The following is a 21,200-nucleotide window of genomic DNA, read 5'->3' on the forward strand; positions in this document are numbered from 1 at the left end:
TCGTTTGTAAACCAAGAATAAAAATACCTACCTCTGATTAACCTTTAGGACCAAAAGAGAAAGTGTGTGTAAAGAGGGTTGAAAGCTTGCATAAAGCATCATGTAATATGAGGTGCTTATTTTATTATTCTTTAAATATAATGGAGTGTGTTGCCCACAGGTTAGTTCTTTGCGTGAAGAAGAGCTGCAAATCCAAATCGTGTAACAGTGGATAATCTGATACGTAGAAATACCCTGAAGTGCCCCCAAGATCTCCTGGAAATTCCTTGTTTGTTGTTCCATTCTGAAGTTTTACTAAAGCTGTGCTTCATCTTTGAGTAATTTTTCTGTAACAGATTGTGTGTGTGTGCGTGCATGTGCTCATGTGTGCTTACATGCACGTGTGCACATGGTATGCATGTGTGCATGTACACGTGCACGTGTGTGCGTGTCTGAGCACACACACGTCTCTATCTTCAGCACCACTCTTCGTGGATTGGTGAGGTCTTCACTGGAATTGGAAGAGACAACATTTACATTTTCTTAATCTAAAATATTTATTTTAAAACACTAAATTGAGAGATTTCAGTGGAGAGAAGATGATCAGGAAACAGCCATCTGATTACTGGGCACACTGTTTTGGAGAAGCCATTAGTCAGACTTTTCAGACAGAGTTTGTGTAATGAACCTGGTTGTTCTGTATTTTACCTGTAGGTCTCCTGCCTAAAATTGATAAGTATTGGTAAGCATAAGAGTGTGTGTATGTATTATTACCGTCTCATTCCAGAAAGGATGTAAAGCTGCTTACAACGATACATAAAAGAAAGAAAAAGGAATGCTAGGTGAGGAAAGTTAGGCAAGAGAAAATAAGAACTCGCCAGTAGCCAAGGGGAAAGTAGTTCAGTTAATTTTTCTAGCCTACCCTTTTTCCACTTTAAAGGATGTAGGTGAAGAAGCTGACAGGGAGACCCTGGGGCCTCTCAGCACCCTCTAATGCAATTCTAACACGTGTCCTTGCAGCACAGAAATGTGACTTAAATTAGAACAGTGCAGTGAACCAAATATAGAAAGACTGCTATCTAAGTCCGGGCATTGGGGCAAGCAAATATTCCTTTTATAAGTTTGAATCAGTTTAAGAGAAAGAAATTGGGCTTAACACAGCTGTTTCTCTGGCGCAACAGGTAGACATCGTGGATACTGGTTCAGGATGGACCCCACTCATGAGAGTCTCTGCGGTGTCGGGAAATCAGAGGGTGGCCTCTCTTCTAATTGATGCTGGGGCCAATGTGAATGTGAAGGACAGAAATGGAAAGACGCCCCTTATGGTAGGTCCTTCTCCCAAAAATAGGCAGTTTTCTGCGTGGAATTAAGGTCAGAGCTTTTTCTGTAATTAGACAATTCTTGTGAGTTCAGCCCTGCACCAGCCCTTGGGTTTGACTGTGTGTGTGTTCCCTGTCGGCTTGTTCATAAGGGCATGAGGCTATCACTAGAATACTTCGTTCCCTTTTTACGACTATTTAAGGAGTAAAGAGCCCCTGTCCCCAGGACCACTGTGGGATCAAAACAGATCTGGTGAAACAAAGAACAAACTGCTTTCTGTCCTGGTTTTCGTGTGGAGAGAGGGAGGGTCCATTTTCATTTTCCCTGGAGTTGCTACTACTGCAGCTGCAGAGGAAGTGCTGTGCCTGCAGGCCACACAAAGCCACAGTGGCCCTTTGTGGGTTGCAGGGGGGCTGCTGGGACCCTGCACGCGCCAGGCTCGTGCTCCCTGCTGTGTGTGCCCTGGAGGGAGAAGCTCATGCACACCACCCTGGGTTTTGTTTTCTAGGTGGCTGTGTTAAATAATCATGAAGAGTTAGTTCAGTTACTTCTTGACAAAGGGGCAGATGCAAGTGTAAAAAATGAGGTAAATGAGTCCATCTTTACGTAAAGATTTTCCTTGGAGGGGGAGAAAGAACATTTATAAGCATGTAAAATTTTTGTTGTTTCCTGTTTCAGTTCGGCAAAGGTGTCCTAGAAATGGCCAGAGTTTTTGACAGACAGGTTGGGATGCTCTTTCTGCCTATCAAGGCTAATTTTGTACTCCTTCTAGACTCAAACCACCAAAACCCTGGATTACATTCTCCTGTCTGTTTTGTTTATCCAGAGTGTAATCTCCTTATTAGAAGAAAGGAAAAAAAAAAGCAGAGGCCAAAGAAGTCTTGTGTCTGCTGATGAGAGCACCACTCATCTGCGAAATGCACGTAAAACAAAGTGAACCGTAACTGTTAAACTAGGGATGGGAAATTCTGCATCTTGGAGGGCTGTCCATTTATTTATTTAGTTGAAGATTCACTGATCCCACTTTGAAATACATCTTTTTACCTAAGCACGCGCGTATGTGTTGCCATCACTGGGCGTCTGTAGAATGGGGATGTTTTCTTGCACTTGTGCCTTTTGGAGTTAGACATGAAACAAAATATTTATGCACCGGAGCTACACAAACACACATGGGTCTCCCATTCCCGGCTCCTGCCCTGCAAGCTGTCCTCTGACCACGCTAGGCCTTGCTAGAATTCTTTCCCTCATGTGTTTTCAGTTAAATCCTGCCCTCCCAACTGAGGGCTTCCAAGCTGGTTGTCAGGCCACTGCTCCCTCCTGGAGTGGTGCTCCTTCGAAAAGTCCAGGAGTTTTCTCTTCAGCTGTTGGCCTCACATCAAAGCTCAAAATACATATTTCACGACTCCAGTTCTGTTCTATTAGAGGTGTCTGGTTGAGGGTCAGCCTTCTTAGACCACAGACAGGTCTAATGTGTTTGCCTATACTCAGGCCCTGACAATGAAAGACTTAGCCTGCTCATGGATTGACGACATGGCCAAAGGGTAGTGTATTAAATTTTGTCTTCAGAGCAGAAGGTTTTCTGATGCTGATCATGCAGTTCCTAGACAAGTAGGAATTAACCGCAACCATGTCTGCTGGTTGGGAGCTTAAAGACACAAATGTAGGCTTCAACTCAGCAAACACTCTTCAAAATCAGCAAAAAGTGAGCACACAGACCACATGAATTTTATGTCTCCAGAGACACACTGGTTAACTTGGCCCCATGGGAAAACCAGCTACAAAGGTCTGTGGAGGAGTGGATTTTTTTTTTTTTTTTCCCCTGTAAGGAAAGACTAATAAAAGGTAATTAAAGCTCTAAAGCGTGTGCTGAGGGGCATAGAGAAAAAGCACACAATTTTATTGATGTTAGCAATCAGCTTTATTCCAAAGAGCTCACAGAATATTCGATTTAGGAATTGGATTTGTGGACCATGTATAGTCCATTCCTTAAATATTTCATGAGTGTTTTACCTTTTGTACAAATGCATATTCCTTTAGATTTGCCAGATTAGATTTTTAAAACCTCTTTAAAAATTGGAGCACATTTACAACTCTCCAGAGGTTCCTCCTTTGGTTGGTGGTCAATGTTGACATTCACCTTAGTTTCATTTTTTGGTCTGTTGTAGACTGTATTCACTAGCCTGCTCTGTGGAAGGAGTGTGCATCCCTTCTGGTTGACATCAAGCTTGGCAAAACTGCCCACCCTCCTGATCAATATCGATCCATCCTTATATTCTTGAGATCATCTCCCTGGGTTATGGTGGACTGCAGGATTCTTCATGCTCATATGCTATGTATGTTTGCTCTTTTTCTTCTTTTTGCTTAATGAGATTAGAAGGTGGTCTATATACACTGTTTGAATTTTCCCAAAGAGCAACTCATAGTTTTATTAGCTCTATTTTTTTCTAATGAACTTATCCTTAGATCTACAAATTCACTTCTTCTATTTTTTCCCCTGGGTTTATTTTATTGTTCCTTTTATAACTTATAGTGGATATTAAATTCCCGTTTTCATCCTTTACAAATTAATATATAGATTTAGGGCTATGAATTTTCCCCCAGCAGTGCTTTAGTTACATTATCATAGAAGTTTTCTAAACTTTTGATGAAAAATACAACTGGGAGAACTTGCTAAGTACACATTTCATAGCCCCATCTCAGCTCTCTGAATTGGAATCTCCAGGGAAAGGGCATGAGCAATGGATTTTAATGGGTTTGAACAAGTGAGTTGTTCTAATTCCAAGAGTTTGAGAATCCCTACCATCATGTGTGCTATTACAAATGTTTTCACTTCCTGTTTTCTAATCTGTAATTCATCTTTGAAAACTAATGAATCATTACATTTCTAGGGTATGGAATTATTTTTTGAGAATTTTTTTTCCTCCAAGGCACTTGGAAAGATGATATATTCTGTATATTTGGAGTATCCTGTTATATATGTATCAATTATGGTTGAAGTTTTATATGTACTAATTTTTGCCAGCTTGTGTGATCATAGGTGGAGAATGGTAAGAATAAAGACTCCTTCGGCTGGGTGTGGTGGCTCATACCTGTAATCCCAGCATTTTGGGAGGCCAAGGTGGGCGGATCATGAGGTTAGGAGTTCGAGACCAGCCTGGCCAACATGGTAAAACCCTGTCTCTACTATAAATACAAAAATTAGCCAGGCGTGGTGGCCCGTGCCTGTAATCCCAGCTACTCAGGAAGCTGAGGCAGGAGAATCGCTTGAACCCAGGACGCACAGGTTGCAGTGAGCTGAGATCACACCATTGCACACCAGCCTGGGTGACAGAGTGAGACTCTGTCTTAAAAAAAAAAAAAAAAAAAAAAAAAAAAAAAAAAGATTCCTTTATTCTTGTTAGCATTTTGTGTACGTATTTTTCTTTGTATTTTCTGTAGTTTTATTAAGTTGGATGCTGCGTTTCTTAAACTTGTAAATAGGTACCTATTTACACTTACGTTTTTCATACACTTGAATTTTTCATACCAAATAACTCTGATATTAATGTATGTACCACTGCTTGCTTGCTTTTTGGATTTCTTATATAAACAGATGAGTTTTAACAAGTTAGGTTATACATTCACATTGTTCAAAAACCATATCAAGCCCCACCCCCCAGGCTTGTGTGAGCATCTTCCTTCCTGTGCCACGGTCTCACACATTCATGAGGCTAGTAGCACACACCCCTTACACACCCCCACCCTGCCAACCATTCTTCGTAGTTTCTTCTTGTACTGTTCCAAAATTTTCTCAAGCATCTATAAATGAATGAGAATACATTTTTCTACATGAAGGCCTTCCCCCAATTTTTGTAACATTCTCAGTAACAAATGAGATACATGTTGACATTTACCTTTATACTATTTATTGGGTTTAATATTTGTAACAATCATTTTTTCTACTGAAATAGCAGGTTGTGTTTACCTGTCAAACCCCAATATGAGAGATGTGTACAAAAGCAACAGACTGATATAAAAAGGTACGTGAAAAAATTAGCAAACCAAAGCATGATAAATGGACAAAGCACTATAAAATTACTGTGCTGGTTTACATAACTGTATCTTTAATGTATACTGTGCTAAATAGCCTATAGCCACGTTTTAAAGAGTTACAGGAACAATTGCCACACATTCAAAGAACAAGCATTCACTACAGCCTCCCGATTTGACTTGATGGGAGGGACAGGAGAATGAGTCACTCTGCCACCACTTTTCCTGCCTTGGATTTGTAGAGGATTTTTTTTTTTTTGGTCTAATTTGTTTTTCCTATCACTGCCCTACTAATGTACCTGCTTATAGGCCATGAAAATAAAATGCCATTCACCTTTTTTTGTAAAACTAAAATAATCACATGATACTTATTCTTTGGAGGATTTAATATGTGCTAAATGGAGGACTAGAGAGTTACCTTATAGGAGAATCACGGGGAACAGGGAAACTGCTTTTTGAAGACGATGTGGAAGGTCAGGATGGGTTCCAGGGCATTCAACCTGGAAGAGCTGAATAGCTTTACACTGAGAATTACTTTATGTGTTAAATCTTCTGGCCATCATTATCCATTGTTGGCTATTTTAACAATTTTATAGTTATTCTTAATTTTTCTCATATGAAACTGTAAATGGCTGTACTAGAAGCTGTCATTACTGTTCCAAAAAGTGAAGGGGATTTTCTCTACAAAAGGAAAGAAAATGGCACATTCACATGTAGGTAAGTAGCTTCTGGAAACATCTTCACTGCACAGAAATGGTTCTTAGCATGGGGCTCTCAGACTTTCTTAGAGTGCCATTTGTTTTAGTATCAGAGTTTTCAAATAGGTTTAAAAGCAATAGATGTCAATAGGAACTTTAAGGTGAGTTAAGAGAATTTTGTAATTATAAGTTGATTTTCTATGGCTAACTTCCCCTTCTAATTAGAACAAGACATTGGGTGGGAGGTCCTCTGCTGGACTCAGGCTGGTGGGGTTGCTCTGGGCTGTGGCCCTGGAGAAGGTTGGCCTTTGGGCATCCCTTGGGTGGGCCTTGTAGGGACAGCCACACACTGTAGCAGTCACCACTTTGGCTGATCTAAAGTAGCAACGGAAATAGCAATTTGACTGTCAGAAACTGGAGATGCATTGGCCTGGGGTTTGACCTGGGAAAGGGGCTTGTGTCTGGGTGATAGGGAAAGGTAAACAGATGTATTGGCCACTGGCTTCCTATGGGCAGCTGTGTTGAATCAGCCTGCTGCTGAGTCACAGGGAGTAACTGCAACTGCCTAGGGCTGGCTTCTAGCATGGGAGAGGAGGCGAAAAGGGGTCCTGCAGTGTCCCCCAGAAGCCTGTCATAGTGTGTGAAACTCCTAGCCTGAGAGCCCCACCTCTGGTCAGCACTAGTGTTGGGAGACTTCTGGGAGGGTTTGTGACTTTCAGCTGGGTAACTGGTGTCTGGCTGGGGCCGTCTTGAGCACAGTGAGGAAGGATCTCCAGCCTGAGTGTGCTGTGGGCAGTGAGGAAGGATCTCTCAGCCTGAGTGATAACGTATGGGAGCCCTGCATATAGCAGTTTTGAAATGAGTACACCTCACGGGGAAAGTCTGCAAGAGGTCAGGGTGCATGAGAAAGATCTGGCCCTGCTGCCCTGTCACTGCCTTGTACCCTTTCTGCTGCTGGGGGTCTCATTGGCTCAGAGTGCTTAGTAAACATCAGTGGCAAAGGGGCAGGAGGACGCTCAGCCCTGCCAGTCGGCCCAGCACCAGGCTCTTTTTAGCACCGTGGAGACCATAGGCTCCTAAGAACATTCTGACACAGTGTTAGCAGGGTTTTGTTTTTTTTTTTTGAGGATGCATTGATGTATTGATTTGCCAGGGAACAATGGCCTATAGTTAAGCCTGAGAATTCTCATAAAGTTAAGAAGGCATAAAAATGTCCCCCCCGAGACTCGTCAGGAGTATTTACTCTCCTACAGTTTAATTTGCTGCTTTTGTGGTTTCTGTGATGTCATCCCACATGTGTAAGCTGGAAAAATCCACCCTGGGAAGTGTAACCTCCTGTGTGTATTTCCACAATGGAGAATGTTAGGCTTCGTTTCCCCCGGTTGCTACACATCTGATTACATGTGTCAGGAAAACAAACTTAAAAAATTTCAGGAGACAAACCTTTCAGTGGAATTGCCTGGAACCTATGAAGTGAGGTCATAGAACCTACAAGTATAAGAAACTGTAGGAAGAAACGTGGCCTCTGGGCTACTTTGTGTCTAGTCGCATTGACTTTCCAGGTGATGGCCTTATAAAACTCAAACCACCTCTATTATTCATGCCTATACAATATTTTAAAAAAACTAGATTGCCATTGAAATATATAAGTATTAATTTTTTTGTTGTTGTTTTGAGGATATAAAAAAGAGTACTCCACCCCCTGCCTCCCCCCACCACAAAACACCCTGGTTATTGGTTCGTTTCCTAAGTTACGTTATAATGGAATTTGCTGTTAAATATGCTTCACTTGATAAATATTGCATCTTGGAAGGATTAATACTGTCTGTATTGTAAGGGAATATTAGTTTAAATATGTTCTTATTCAGAAATAAAATGCATGGCTCTATAAAAACAAATTAGTACTGTAGAGATAAGAATGTGTCATCAGCCACGGCCCCTAAGTGGCCATTGATGACATGGCATAAGGTCACAGTTTTAACCTCCTTTAATATCAAACTCTTCCTGGCTCTCTGAAGTAGAAGCATAGGAATTACAGCTAAGAACAAAAAAACAAAAGAAAAACTCAATTCATATCCTCTTATAATAGGAGGAAGGGCTAACATGCCAGATCTAAGGATTTGGGCATCTAAAAAGACAGTGCCCCCATAATGCACCATAAAATTCTGTAAACCTTTTTAATAGTGTATATATATATATATATATATATATATATATATATATATATATATATGTTTGGCCTTAGTACAATTACCAAGTGTAGTATCAGTTACAGTAATTCTGTATGTATCTCAGCAGTATTATTTTCCAGCATGGCTTTACATTTTTAAGAACTTAACTATAGAATAAACAGATGCATGCTATAAGAGTTGGAATGTATTAGAGCTGGGTTCCCTTTTGTGTGTGTGTGTGTGTCACATGTTTACTTAGTTTATCCATAGTCATGAATACTATGTTGCCTAGATACAGTGGGGAACACCGGGAAAGTGAGATGCAGTTTTGTTTTCTGGAAGGCAAACCAAGATTCTTGGTACATATTTTTCTTTCTGTTTCAAGGCATAGGAAAACTGTTGACCCCCCAAAGAAGCCCTTCTCATAATACACTCAGAGTGAATTATGTAACTGTTGTCAATTGTCTTCTAATGTGAAAACCAGTCATACATGACCCCTCCAGAAGACACTTCTCACTCCAGAAGTGGGAGGCATCATGACATTTTACTTTATCTGAGTATTTTTGTATTTCTCATGCCATTAGTCATCTTAAAGACCTTGTGAAACATGGCTCCCTAGTCAGGCATTTGAAGAGTGTGAAAAGTTCAAGGGGATGCTGCCCAAGACAGCATCTCACACATATTTAGGAAGTTGATAGGCAGGTTGATTTCTTTATCGCATTCTGTGATGCTCAACAGGTAGGTTACAAGTGTTTAAGAAATAGGTTCAGACTCTGTTAAAAGCATCTTTTAAAGATTCCTGCAGCCAAGTTGGAAGAAGAGGATGCCCCATAGAGAAAGCTCTTTGTCCAATATCTACGAATAATGATAGCAGACGTGAGCTATACCCATGAATATCACATTCCATTTGGTTGCAGTTTTTGCAAGCATAAAGAAAGAGTCTGCCTAATTTTCAATAAGTTGAACTTTGCAGTAAAAGGAGATTTTTTTATTGACAGACTTGATTGACTAGATCTGGTTAATGGTTCACATCTGAAAATAGTTGTGGTCCCATGGAAAGCCTCATCTGTCTGAATATATGATCGTTGTGTTACAGTTTGTGGTGATTTGCTTGGCTCCAAGCAGTACAGGGAGGTGGTGGTTTGCAGTGCCTGGGCAGTAGGTTTCTTTTAAGGACAGCCAGAAAAGGAAGTGCTTGGCATTTCTATCAAGCACAGCCTTGAGCCAAACATGCTCATGGCTGGTCAACTCAGGGTCAAGTTCCAGCCTGTCTAGTGTTCCAGTCTCTATCTTTGTGTGGCTACACCTTAAAATTCCTGTCTGCAACCCAGGTTCTCTCCAAAACTTCCTGGCCAGAAGCCAGATTTCTACCGGCTGTCCCAGAGCTGTCCCTGGGAGCTTGCCTGCCAGTTGTCAAGGGGCACAGGGCCTCCCTGAAAGCCAAACACAGCCTGGACCTGAAGCCCTTTGGCTCTGGCCTGAGATAGGGAATCTAGAAAATCAACTGAGGTTCCACTTGGGGTCTCTTGAGCTGCATCTGGTACCATAAGCACAGCTGGGGGTAGGTGGGGGACTGCTTTCCAATAAGGCCTTGATCAGAAAGCAAACACATCCTGTCCAGAATCCCATCAAGCAGGATATTTCAAGTTCACTAAAATACTAAAAGCACAATAAGCCTTCCGCCATGGAAAACTCAGTGATGGTAAAAATGCCTACCACAGCGCACTGCACTGTAATCAACATTCTGCATAAATTAATAATTTACAAGTACCTGAGCAAGTAGACAGAGCACCATAGCACAGCACAGCACTGACGGCAGTAGCTCAAAGTTCTTATAGTAATGATGTTTTAAACATTAAAAAAATCCTAAAAGTTGGTACAAAAAAACTCCAACTGGAGCTGAAAGATAGTGCAAACTTCTGTCTTCACTGTTGAAAAAAGGTGTCGGCTTCTCACTTAATGTAGGCGGTGTGGGTGGATCTGGGCACTTGGTGTGGATATTGTGGAGCAAGTCTGAATGAAGAGAGGAAAAGAAAGATCAGAGCCCTTGAGAAGTGATTCTGAGGATAGAGAGGTCTGGGGCTGGAGATGTATTCTGACAGGCTGAAGGGTTTTCTGTGTCAGATAGCACTGCCCCTCATAACGGCGGTGGGAGACCTCTCCAAAGCTGCACTTCCCACCCACAAGTCGGCTCTAGAACAGCACTGTCCCACAGAAAAAACGTGAGCTACACAAGAAATTTTTCTAGTAGCTACATGAAAAAAGTAAAGAGAGGTGAAATTAACTTTAGTAATACATTTAACTCAGTACACCTAGAGGATTATTTCAACAGGTCATCAATAGAAAAAAAATGATAGTTGACATTTTAGGGTACTAAGTCTTCAAAATACAGTAAGACTTTTACCAGGCACAACATGCCTAGCAGTCCCTGTATCCCGCAGCACAGCTCCAGAGAACAGGGAGCAAAGGTGGGCACCCAGTGTCCCTCAAAAATGAAATGTGCAGGACAGGACCAAAATCAGCAACTGACAGAGGTAAGATCAGCCACGGCTTGAGGGCATTTCCGAAAAAGGGCTTCCCCTCATTGTGTTCATGTAGTGTTTCTTCCTCAAATAGAACAAGAACAATAACTTCAAGATCAACATGCAAACCACAATGAAATAATTAGGATGCTACGCAATTTTTTTCTATTTATGCAGTCGGGAATTAAGCAATTGTCCTGACCCTTTGACCGCCTTTATCTCTGAGATTTATTAGGCAGCTCTTTCTTTCACAGGCCAAACATTCTTCCCAAGAGCTGTAATGAAATCACTCCAGTGTGTCTTCTCCTTCAGAGATCCTGAACCCAGGGCCTGGCCAACACAGTACCTTTGGTTCTTTTGCGCTCATAAAGCAGGCTTCCTGCCAAGAGGGCATGTGTGTCAGAAGAGTACTTTGGCTTGGGTTTAACTCAGCTGTGTGTTGGTAAATGTTTAACAGTCCATGGGGTTGGGGGCAGGAAAGCCTGATTTGCAGTGTTTGCCGATTTCTATGGTGTAAGTACTCCCCCTGTGGCTGATTTCAAGCTACCACCTGATGTCACTAAACATGGAAGAGATGCAGGCAGCTACCATGACCTAGGTTTTCTGCCATACAGAAATAATGGTCAAGTGCAATCTCAAGAGCACAGATAATTACAGCAAAATGGAGATTAAAACATGGAGTGAGTTTTGAGCACTTATTACCTTTGTTTCTAATATAACTTATAAATTTGTATAACTGAATCCTTACTATTGGCTAGGTTTAAATTCCTGGAAATTTGTTAGCGCTCACCAACCAGGGTGAGCTGGCTCCCCCACACCATGGGGTTAGCTTCCCAGCAGAGGTTGGGATTGAGGTCTCTGCCTTTCTAGTGGACCAAGCAGGAGAAGTTGTAAAAGGTGATTCCTTTTGCCCATTGTCCCTGTTTTCCCAGCATCCTGCTGCTGGGCAGCTGCTTTGCCTTACTCCCCATATGTCCCTTGCTCCAGCTGTGTGCCTCCAACCCATCTAATGTCTCAGGGCCTCAGGGACTGGGCAGAATCTGCTGAGAGTTGTGGAGGTGGGCGTTGAGATGGTTTGAATCTGTGTTCCTGCCCCAGTCTCATGTCAAATTGTAATCCCCAAAGTTGAAGGTGGGGCATGGTGGGAGGTGACTAGATCATGGAGGCAGATCCTTCCTGAATGGTTTAGCACCTCCCCCTTTTCTCTTTCTCCTGCTCCAGCCACGTGAAGTGCTTGCTTCCACTTCTGCCATGATTGTAAGTTTCCTGAGGCCTCCCCAGAAGCATATGCTGCTATGCTTCCTGTACAACCTATGGAACTGTGAGCCAATGGAAACTCTTTTATGAATTACCCAGTCTTAGGTATTTCTTCATAGCAATGTGAGACTAACACAGGTGTCCAGTCTTCATACTGTCGTGCTACTTGGTAGCTCTTCTTTTTCTTTGTGTCTTACAGGCTTGGCTTTCTCAGGTACTGTAGTTTTACGGCATCTTGATTTGCCCTCTTAGGTCCACTGTGGCTGTTGATAGGCACTGTGTGGTGATGCCTGTGATTATAAGCCTGTGGACTGCTTCCTTCCCGGTAATTGTCATGTCTATTTTATGGTATTCCCAGTTGTAGGGAGAGCAGGAAGCATGGCCTAGACAACTGCACCCCTGTCCTGGCTTGGATTAGCCATGGTTGGTCCTACAAGAGTTTGAGAGAGAGAGACAGATAGACATGGCATGTCACACGAACCTGAGGGGTGCCAGGCGGAGCTCGGTCTCCCGCTGTCCTGGGGTTCTGGCCAAGGCATGGGTGAGCCGAGTTGTTCTAGCCAGAGGATCTGCAGGCAGAGGCTTCTGAGGGGGGTTTGGCTTACAGGTCCCCTGCAACAAACATAGCGTTAGGCAGAGTCACTTTCCAGGAGCCAGCAGAAGCCCCTGAGAAGCAGGCCCTGCCACTTGGCACAGGCCCTGATTCCTGAATATCATCCTCTCACCATACAAGATGGGTGGAGGCTGAGCTCTATTAACCTTCTTGTCAAAATTTTCTCTAACATTTAAGACTTATCCATGGATCACAGTTATAAACACTCGACTGTGGGGCTTCTGGGCTATCCCTGGGCCCTGGGGTAGAGTTGATGTTGGGGTTTCTCTGCCAATGTCACCCTGAGAACACACACTTTCCTGTGCTTTCTAATCACTCTAAAATGAGAAGTTGGTGAAAATCTTTTCAACATCACATTCATTTCTTCAGTTTTGTCAATATCACATAGCAGGACTCGCTCATCTGTGGGTGGATTAGATGGTGAGGATGGTCGTGCTCAGTCGGCCATGTGCAGGCACTATTCCACATGTTGCTCCAGATGGCTGTGAAATGCACCGAAGTTCCTCCACTAAATACTTTCTCATAAGCTCAAAGAATTGATGCAGTGGTCTGAGGGGCAAGTCAAGTTTTGTAAACACACTAAGGGGCAGGGCTGTGTTGACCAGAAGCCAGTGAGGGAGTTGGCCAGGGAAGGTGGGGTTATTCCATGCTGGGTTTTAGCCAAAAATGATGCTTTGGGACTTGTGCAAGTCACTTGACCTCTTTCTCTGGAAAATGTGGGGAAAAAGACCTATCTCAGCATTGTTATGAGGATTAAAGAAAATAATGCATAGAAAGTTCCCAGCACACACTTAATAGTTATTAATATCAGCATTCCTTCATGCCACAATTTAAAAATGTTTAATAGAAATAGAAAAACGGCAGGGCGTGGTGGCTCACGCCTGTAATTCCAGCACTTTGGGAGGCCGAGGCGGGCGGATCACCTGAGGTCAGGAGTTTGAGACCAGGCTGGCCAACATGGTGAAACCCCGTCTCCACTAAAAATACCAAAAAAAATTAGCCTGGCATGGTGGCATGTGCCTGTAATCCCAGCTACTCGGGAGGCTGAGGCAGGAGAATCACTTGAACCTGGGAGGCAGAGGTTGCAGTGAGCTGAGATTGAGCCACGGCACTCCAGCCTGGGTGATAGAGCAAGACTTTGTCTCAAAAAAAAAAAAAAAAATGTAAGAACACATGCCGCTTTTTTTCGTGGGGCCCCTCCTGTGGATACACATGAGAGAGGCGTTCATTGGAGCTGTGTGCAGAAGTCAGTGTTGGACACATCTCTGCTCTTGGCCCCAGGTGAATGTGGGTGCCATGTCTTGTCCTTGAAGCCTGGAAATTTGTCTTCATGAATGCATAGAACGTCTGTCAGAAATGGTGCTAGAGCCTCCAAGGAGACAGAACATCCCTAATAATCAAATGCTCCAATCCACCATCATAGGACCCAGTATTCCTTATATCTAGCAACACTCAACAATGATTTCAAACACTTGAATTTCTCTCACAGTGCCAATCACATGAAATGACATTCAGCAGTTGGGGCTCAGCTGAAAGAATGCAACAATATAATCACCATTTAACATATCTTTGTAAAGCAAAGGAAGCTACCACAGAAGTCTGTAAACCATAGGTGTGTGGAAGATGAGTTGGAACAATGGACACTTTGGGCTAGGAAAAAGTCCCAGAACAAGGGACAGACTTAGAAGTGACATTTCTACATTAGTTTTCATTAAAGGAAACATCAACTAGAAAAAAACCCCCTAGCTAGGAATAAAGGCCGTATAATTTGCCCAAGAGCATGGTTTGTTTATATATTCAACCAGCTCCACATACACACACACTGTCCTCACTGGTAGAGAGGGGATGGTCATAGTCCCTTCCTCCCGGGTGGATGTGAAGGTTAAATGAGATATTGCTCCTAGCACAGGGCCTGGCATGCACTAACCCATGAGTGTTAGCTACTGCTGGATTACAGTTATTAATGGCGTGAATTTACCACCAAAAAGCACTGTAACCCTACTAACAAACTTTGGATAATTAAGATAACAAATCAAGCTCCCTTTCCTATAGCTAACAGAAAACCATGAGCAAGACATTAGTGTGTCATGTAAAAATGGATGTATGCACTCATCAAATTGAAATAATTAAGCAATACTAGTTCTGCTAAGTATGACTAAGCTGTCTTGACAATGAAGATAACGTCAGGTTTTTATTGCAATGCTGGAGGAAAAAGGTATCTATCACAATATATTTGAATTGATCATGGAAACATAGGAGATAATTAGGTGAGCCATTCATTCTAGTTTGCCTGGGACATTCGCAATTTGTTTATCATCCTGTTTATTAATCACAGGCACGTCTCCTACGTTAGAAGATAAATTATATGGTCACCATAGTGAAGAAAACCCAAATGGCTGAGATGCTGATTGAAGGGTCTGTCCTCCAACCTGGGGATCAGTGCAGGCACCATCTGCTTCCTCTAGCCATGGCCAGGACATGGTTTGGATGGAAGCATGAGACAGGTTGCAAGCAAAGATGTTGCCTAGGTAAGATGCTGGCTTCCTGCCAGGGCTTAACTGGGACAGAATGGCCATGGAACAGTGGGGTTAGTCCAAGAAGATGTGCCTTCGTGTCTTAGACATTAGGCATGGAGGTGTGGAACCTATGATGCAAGAAGCACCAGCTGCACATTTTGACCTTGGAGGAAGGGACGACATTGCCATGCTCTCTTTTAGGTGTTGCTTTTCATTCTGCCTTTGCAAAACCTGAACCTGAACCTGTCGCAGAGAAGTTGTGTGATCACCAAGCATCATCTGAAGGGAGCTGAGAAATGACTCTAGGCAGATTGCTCACACATGATAAACATTTCTTTAAATCTATTTTCAAACAAGGAAATGAAGAATTCAAACCTCATTCTTATGCCCTCTTAACTTCTTCCAGATATTGAAGAAAAATCCAGGTATGCTATTAAATAGGGCTGTTCCATTCTTCTATTTTCTGCTCATGTTCTGGTAATAGCCACATATTTCAAATTTTTTAGAGGTTTCAAAACAATTTTAAATCCAAATATAACCACTTTGCCTTGACCAGCATCATGAAGAAGTCTCAGCTGTTATCAACTTCACATGGTAAGCGAGAGTAAACATGCCCTGCTTATCCAGAGAAATCTCTGCAGGCAGAGAAATCTCTGCAGGAAGACTGGAATTCATCACAGGAAAATGCCAGAGATGCCCCAGAGATCCCTGGTGAGTTCATGCAGGGCTGGGGCAGCATCAACATGTTTCACTGTACAAATTCGGTCTACCTCTAGCTAAAAAGAGTTGTGGGAATTATGGCTATAGATCAGAATATAAATGTTGCAAACCCTAATGTAGGTGGTATGGAACTTGCCAAAGTTGATAGGCGGGCCTTCCATTTCCAGTAACATGGCAGGCTCTGTTGTTGTGCTGTACCCCTTCTCTGATAACCACCAAGAGTTACAAGGCAGTAAATGTTTAAATCTAAGTGAAAGCAGCAGCATGGAGAGGGAATAGTAACTGAAGATGGAGGCATCTGGCAAGTTAGGGAAACCTAAATGTGGGTTTTGATACTTTCACAGTGAGGAATACAACCGAGGTCAAGACACATGGGCAGAAACCAAATGTCCAAGTTTAATGAGAGAGAATTCTCTTCCCGACTCCTCTCCGTTCAAGTTGGGCTCTACAGACGAGACCGCAGGTTAAGAATCTTCTAGAAGTAAATGCATACTATAATCTATCCCCAGGTTACTATAAGGAGCATTCTTCTGGTACTTGACAGACCAAGGGAGGAAAATAAACCTGTCCCACAAATTTTCCTTGAGGACTTGAAGCTGAAATCACATCACCTGAGTAGTTCAGTAAGCTCCAAGCCATTTGAAGTGGTCTCAAACTGGTACTGCCCCCAGGCACCTGGCAGAGGCAAAATAACCCTTTATGGAAGACTACACCTGCATCCTAGGCCTCGAAGAACTATAATTTAAAAAAATGAACTCATGGGAAAAAAGGCATACAAGGAAACAAGGCACCAGGAGTGAGAAGTGATAGAAACTTCAGCAGTAACATATCCAAAGACTTCAGATTTTGGGATTATTGGAAAAAGTTTTCTTACTATGTTTAAAGAAGTGCAAGACAAGCTAGCACAGTTGAATTAGAACCAAAGAGAACTTCTAGAAGCAAAAAACGTACAACATAGATGAGTGCAAATTGCATGAAGTACAGTTTGATACCATTATGTAAAGTTTAAAACAAAACTATATTCATGGATACATATTTATACAAAAATATTCAAAATATTCTATTAAATCAAACAACAGTGATTGTATCTGGAGGGAGGCTAATGTAGTGACTTTAATGTTTTTTAAAAAAGTGATAGAGTATGCATATTTCTGAAATTTAGGCATATACATCTAGAAAGATGTGAAACAATGGTTATTTCTATGTAGAATAAATGAGTAAATTTTAGTTTGTTTTTACTTTTCTATATTTTAAATATTTTAAAAACAAAAAATAAGTTCAATCTTTGGGCCAAGGAGGAAAACAGAAGAGAACATGTAGACTATTTAAAAAATACAAAATACAACTTGGACAGTGAGCAAGGTAAAGCAATGTTTAAAGGAAAGTTCCTAATATTTTCAGGTAACTATCACAAGGTCCCAAAAGGCAAGTACTATTATTTCACATTTGTAGAGGGGAGATTAAAGTCATGTTTCCAAGATCTAATAGTAGCAAGAGGAAGATCATATAAGACCTTGAGCTGGTTGAAGGTAGAGGAGAACGAGAAACCAGACAAATCTAATAAAACATAGGCCAATGCCAATCAATCAAGGACAAAATAAATGGTATTAAGGATTACTAGGTAGTCATCTAGAAAAAAAATTTGATTATACACTAAGTGGGATTGATTAGTGAAACAGACACACGGAGAACAACAACAAAAACAACCAGGGTGAGGCGATGGCCTACCTGGGAGTGACACACAGCCAAGGGAACCCCCACCATGGGAAGTGGTACAAGAAAAACAGGCTACTGGGGTCTGGAGCAGACCCCCAGCAAATTGCAGTAGCCTTACAGAAGAGTGGCCAAACTGTTAAACAGAAAACAACTACCTCATCCAAAGGTCAGCAGCATCAAAGATCAAAGGTAGCTAAGCCCACAAAGATGAGAAAGAATCAACACAAAAAACTCAAAAAGCCAGAGTGCCACTTTTTCTCCAAATCATGGCAACAACCTCTCCAGCAAGTGCTCAGAACTAGGCTGGGGCTGAGATGGCTGAAATGACAGAGTAGGCTTGAGAAGGTGGGTAATAAAGAACTTTGCTGAGCTGAAGGAGCATGTGGTAACCTAATTCAAAGAAGCTAGGAATCATGATAATACAGGAGCTGACAGCCAAAATAGCCAGTTTAGAGAGGAACATAACTGGCCTGTTAAAGCTAAAAAACACTACACGAACTTCACAATCAAGTATTAACAGCAAAACAGACGAAGCAGAGGAAAGAATCCCAGAGCTTGAAGACTCTCCTTCTGAAATAAGATGGGCAGACAAAAGAGAAAAAAGAATGAAAAGGAATGAACAGAAGGTCTGAGAAATATGGTATTATGTAAAGAGACCAAATCTACAAGTGATTGGAGTACCCGAAGAGACAGGCAGAACAGAGACCCCCCAGCAAATTGCAGCAGCCTTACGGAAGAGTGGCCAGATTGTTAAACAGAAAACAACCCACAAAAATCCAAAGGTCAGCAACCTCGAAGATCAGAGGTAGATAAGCCCACAAAGATGGAAAACATACTTCAGGATATAATCCAGGAGAACTTCCCCTACCTGGCAAGACATGCTAACATTCAAATTCAGGAAATCCAGAGAACCCTGATCAGATACTCCATGAGAAGACCAACCCCAGGACACATAATCAGATTTTCCAAGGTCAAAATGAAAGAAAAAATGTTAAGGGCAGCCAGAGAAAAAAACCAGGTCCCCTACAAAGGAAAGCCTATCAGACCTCCCAGTGGAAACCCTACAAGCTAGAAGAGATTGGGGACCAATGTTCAACATTCTTCAAGATTTTCCAACCTGGAATTTCATATCTGGCCCAATATCATCTGGATAATGAAGAAAGACCCATTGGTGAGCTGTCTTCAAGAAACCCATCTCATGTGCCAAGATACACATAGGATCAAAATAAAGGGATGGAGGCAAGTTTACCAGGCAAATGGCAAACAAAGCAGGGGTTGCAATCTTGGTTTAAAGAAGTCTGTTTTGTCAGAAACAAAGATCAAAAAAAAAAAAAAAAAATTGCATAATGGTAAAGAGTTCAATAGGAAGAGCTAACCATCCTAAATATATGTGCATCTAATACCACCCAGATTCATAGAGCAAATTCTTAGAGACCTGCAAAGAGACTTAGACTCTCACACAATAATAGTAAGAGACTTTAACACCCCCTGACAATATTAGACAGCAAATCAACAAAGACATTAGGACTTGAACTCAGCTCTGGAGCAAATGGATCGGTTACACGTCTCTAGAACTGTCCACCCAAAACCAACAATCTACGTTCTTCTCATTACTACACAGCACTTACTCTAAAACTGATCACATAATCAGAAGTAAAACACTCCTCAGCTAATGCAAAAAAACTGAAATAATTGTCAGTGTAATCAAATTAGAGCTTAAGATTAAGAAATCTACTAAAACCACACAACTCCATGGAACCTGAACAACCTGCTCCTGAATGACTCTTGGGTAAATAATGAAATTAAGGCAGAAATCAAAAAGTTCTTTGAAACTAATGAGAACAAAGAGACTACATACCAGAATCTCTGGGATGCAGCTAAAGCAGTGTTAAGAGGGAAAGCTATAGCACTAAATGACCACATCAAAAATGTAGAAAGATCAAGTTAACAACCTAACATCATAATCAAAGAACTAGGGAAACAAAGAGCAAACAAACCCCAAAGCTAGCAGAAGACAAGAAATAACCAAGATCAGAGTGGAACTGAAGGAGATAGAGACATGAAAAACCCTTCTAGAAATCAATGAATCTAGGAACTAGTGTTTTGAAAAAAAATTACTAAAATAGACCATCAGCTAGACTAATAATCAAATAGACACAATCAGAAATGTTAAGGGGGATATCACCGTCGATCCCACAGAAATACAACTATCAGATAATACTATAAACACCTCTATGCACATAAACTAGAAAATCTAGAGCAAATACACCCTCTGAAACAGAACCAGGAAGAAACCAAATCCCCGAATAGCCAACAATGAGTTCTGAAATTGAGGCTGTAATAAATAGCCTACCAACCAAACAAAACCCAGGACCAGACAGACTTACAGCTGAACTCTACAAGATATACAGAATGGAGCTGGTACCATTTCTGCTGAAACTATTCCAAAAAAATTGGAAAGAAGGGACTACTCTCTAATTCTATGAGGCCAGCAGCATCCTGATCCCAACATCTGGCAGAGATACAACAAAAGAAGAAAACCTCAGGCCAATATCCTTGATGAACATTGATGCAAAAATCCTTAACAAAATACTGGCAAACAATCTGGCAGCACATCCAAAAGCTTATCCACCACAATCAAGTAGGCTTCATCCTGGGATACAAGGTTGGTTCAGTATATGCAAATCAATAAATGTGATTTATCACATAAACAGAACTAGAGACAAAAGCCATATGATTATCTCAATAGATGTAGAAAAGGCCTTCAATAAAATTCACCCCATAATGTAAAAAAAAAAAAAACTCCCAATAAACTAGTTATTGAAGGAACATACCTCAAAATAATAAAAGCCATCTATGATAAACCCACGCCAATATCATACTGAATGAGTAAAAACTGGAAGCTTTCCCCCTTGAAAACTGGCATAAGACAAGATGCCCTCTCTCACCACTCCTAGCCAACATAGTATTGGAAGTTCTGGGATAGGCAATCTGGCAAGAGAAGGCATATTCAAATAGGAAGAGAGGAAGTCAAACTATCTTTGCAGATGACATGATCCTATATCTTGAAAACCCCATTGTCTCAGCCCAAAAGCTTCTTAAGCAACTTCAGCAAAGTCTCAGTATATAAAATCAATGTGCAAAAATTGCTAGCATTCCTATACACCAACAGGCAAGCCAACAGTCAAATCATGAATGAGCTCCCATTCAGAATTGCCACAAAAATAGTAAAATACCTAGGAATGCAGCTAACAAGGGAAGTGAAGGACCTCTTCAAGGAGAACTACACCACTGCTCAAAGAAATCAGGGGACATAAACAAATGGAAAAACATTCCATGCTTATGAATAGAAAGAAGCAATATGAAAATGGCCACACTGCCCAAATAGATTCAATGCTATTCCCATCAAACTACTACTGACATTCTTCACCAAATTAGAAAAAACTAAAAATTCATATGGAATCCCAAAAGAGCCCAAATAGCCAAGACAATCCTAAGCAAAAAAACAAAGCTGAAGACATGTTACCTGACTTCAAACTATACTACAAAGCTATGGTAACCAAAATGGCATGGTACTGATACAGACACATAGACCAGTGTAACAAAATAGAGAACCCAGAAATAAGACTGCATACCTACAACCATCTGATCTCCAACAA

At 41.5% G+C, this 21,200-nt stretch overlaps 2 protein-coding genes across 2 annotated transcripts in view; one reads left to right on the forward strand and one right to left on the reverse strand.

Annotated features, from left to right (window-relative positions):
- FANK1 (fibronectin type III and ankyrin repeat domains 1) overlaps nucleotides 1-2,193 on the forward strand; it is a 125,259-nt gene extending 123,066 nt beyond the window's left edge. Inside the window, 5 exon segments of the mRNA XM_030940524.1 lie at nucleotides 1,161-1,304; nucleotides 1,808-1,885; nucleotides 1,978-2,022; nucleotides 2,126-2,152; nucleotides 2,155-2,193. Coding sequence (XP_030796384.1) covers nucleotides 1,161-1,304; nucleotides 1,808-1,885; nucleotides 1,978-2,022; nucleotides 2,126-2,152; nucleotides 2,155-2,193 — 333 coding nt within the window.
- Nucleotides 2,194-8,739: 6,546 nt separating this feature from the next.
- ADAM12 (ADAM metallopeptidase domain 12) overlaps nucleotides 8,740-21,200 on the reverse strand; it is a 373,482-nt gene continuing 361,021 nt past the window's right edge. Inside the window, exons 22-23 of the mRNA XM_030940432.1 lie at nucleotides 12,458-12,588; nucleotides 8,740-10,210 (exon numbers count right to left, since the gene is read on the reverse strand). Of these exons, the coding sequence (XP_030796292.1) occupies nucleotides 10,150-10,210; nucleotides 12,458-12,588 (192 nt within the window). The 3' untranslated portion in view covers nucleotides 8,740-10,149. The remainder of the gene's footprint in view (nucleotides 10,211-12,457; nucleotides 12,589-21,200) is intronic.

The sequence above is a fragment of the Rhinopithecus roxellana genome, chromosome 11 (genome assembly GCF_007565055.1).
Source record: "Rhinopithecus roxellana isolate Shanxi Qingling chromosome 11, ASM756505v1, whole genome shotgun sequence".
NCBI lineage: Eukaryota > Metazoa > Chordata > Mammalia > Primates > Cercopithecidae > Rhinopithecus > Rhinopithecus roxellana.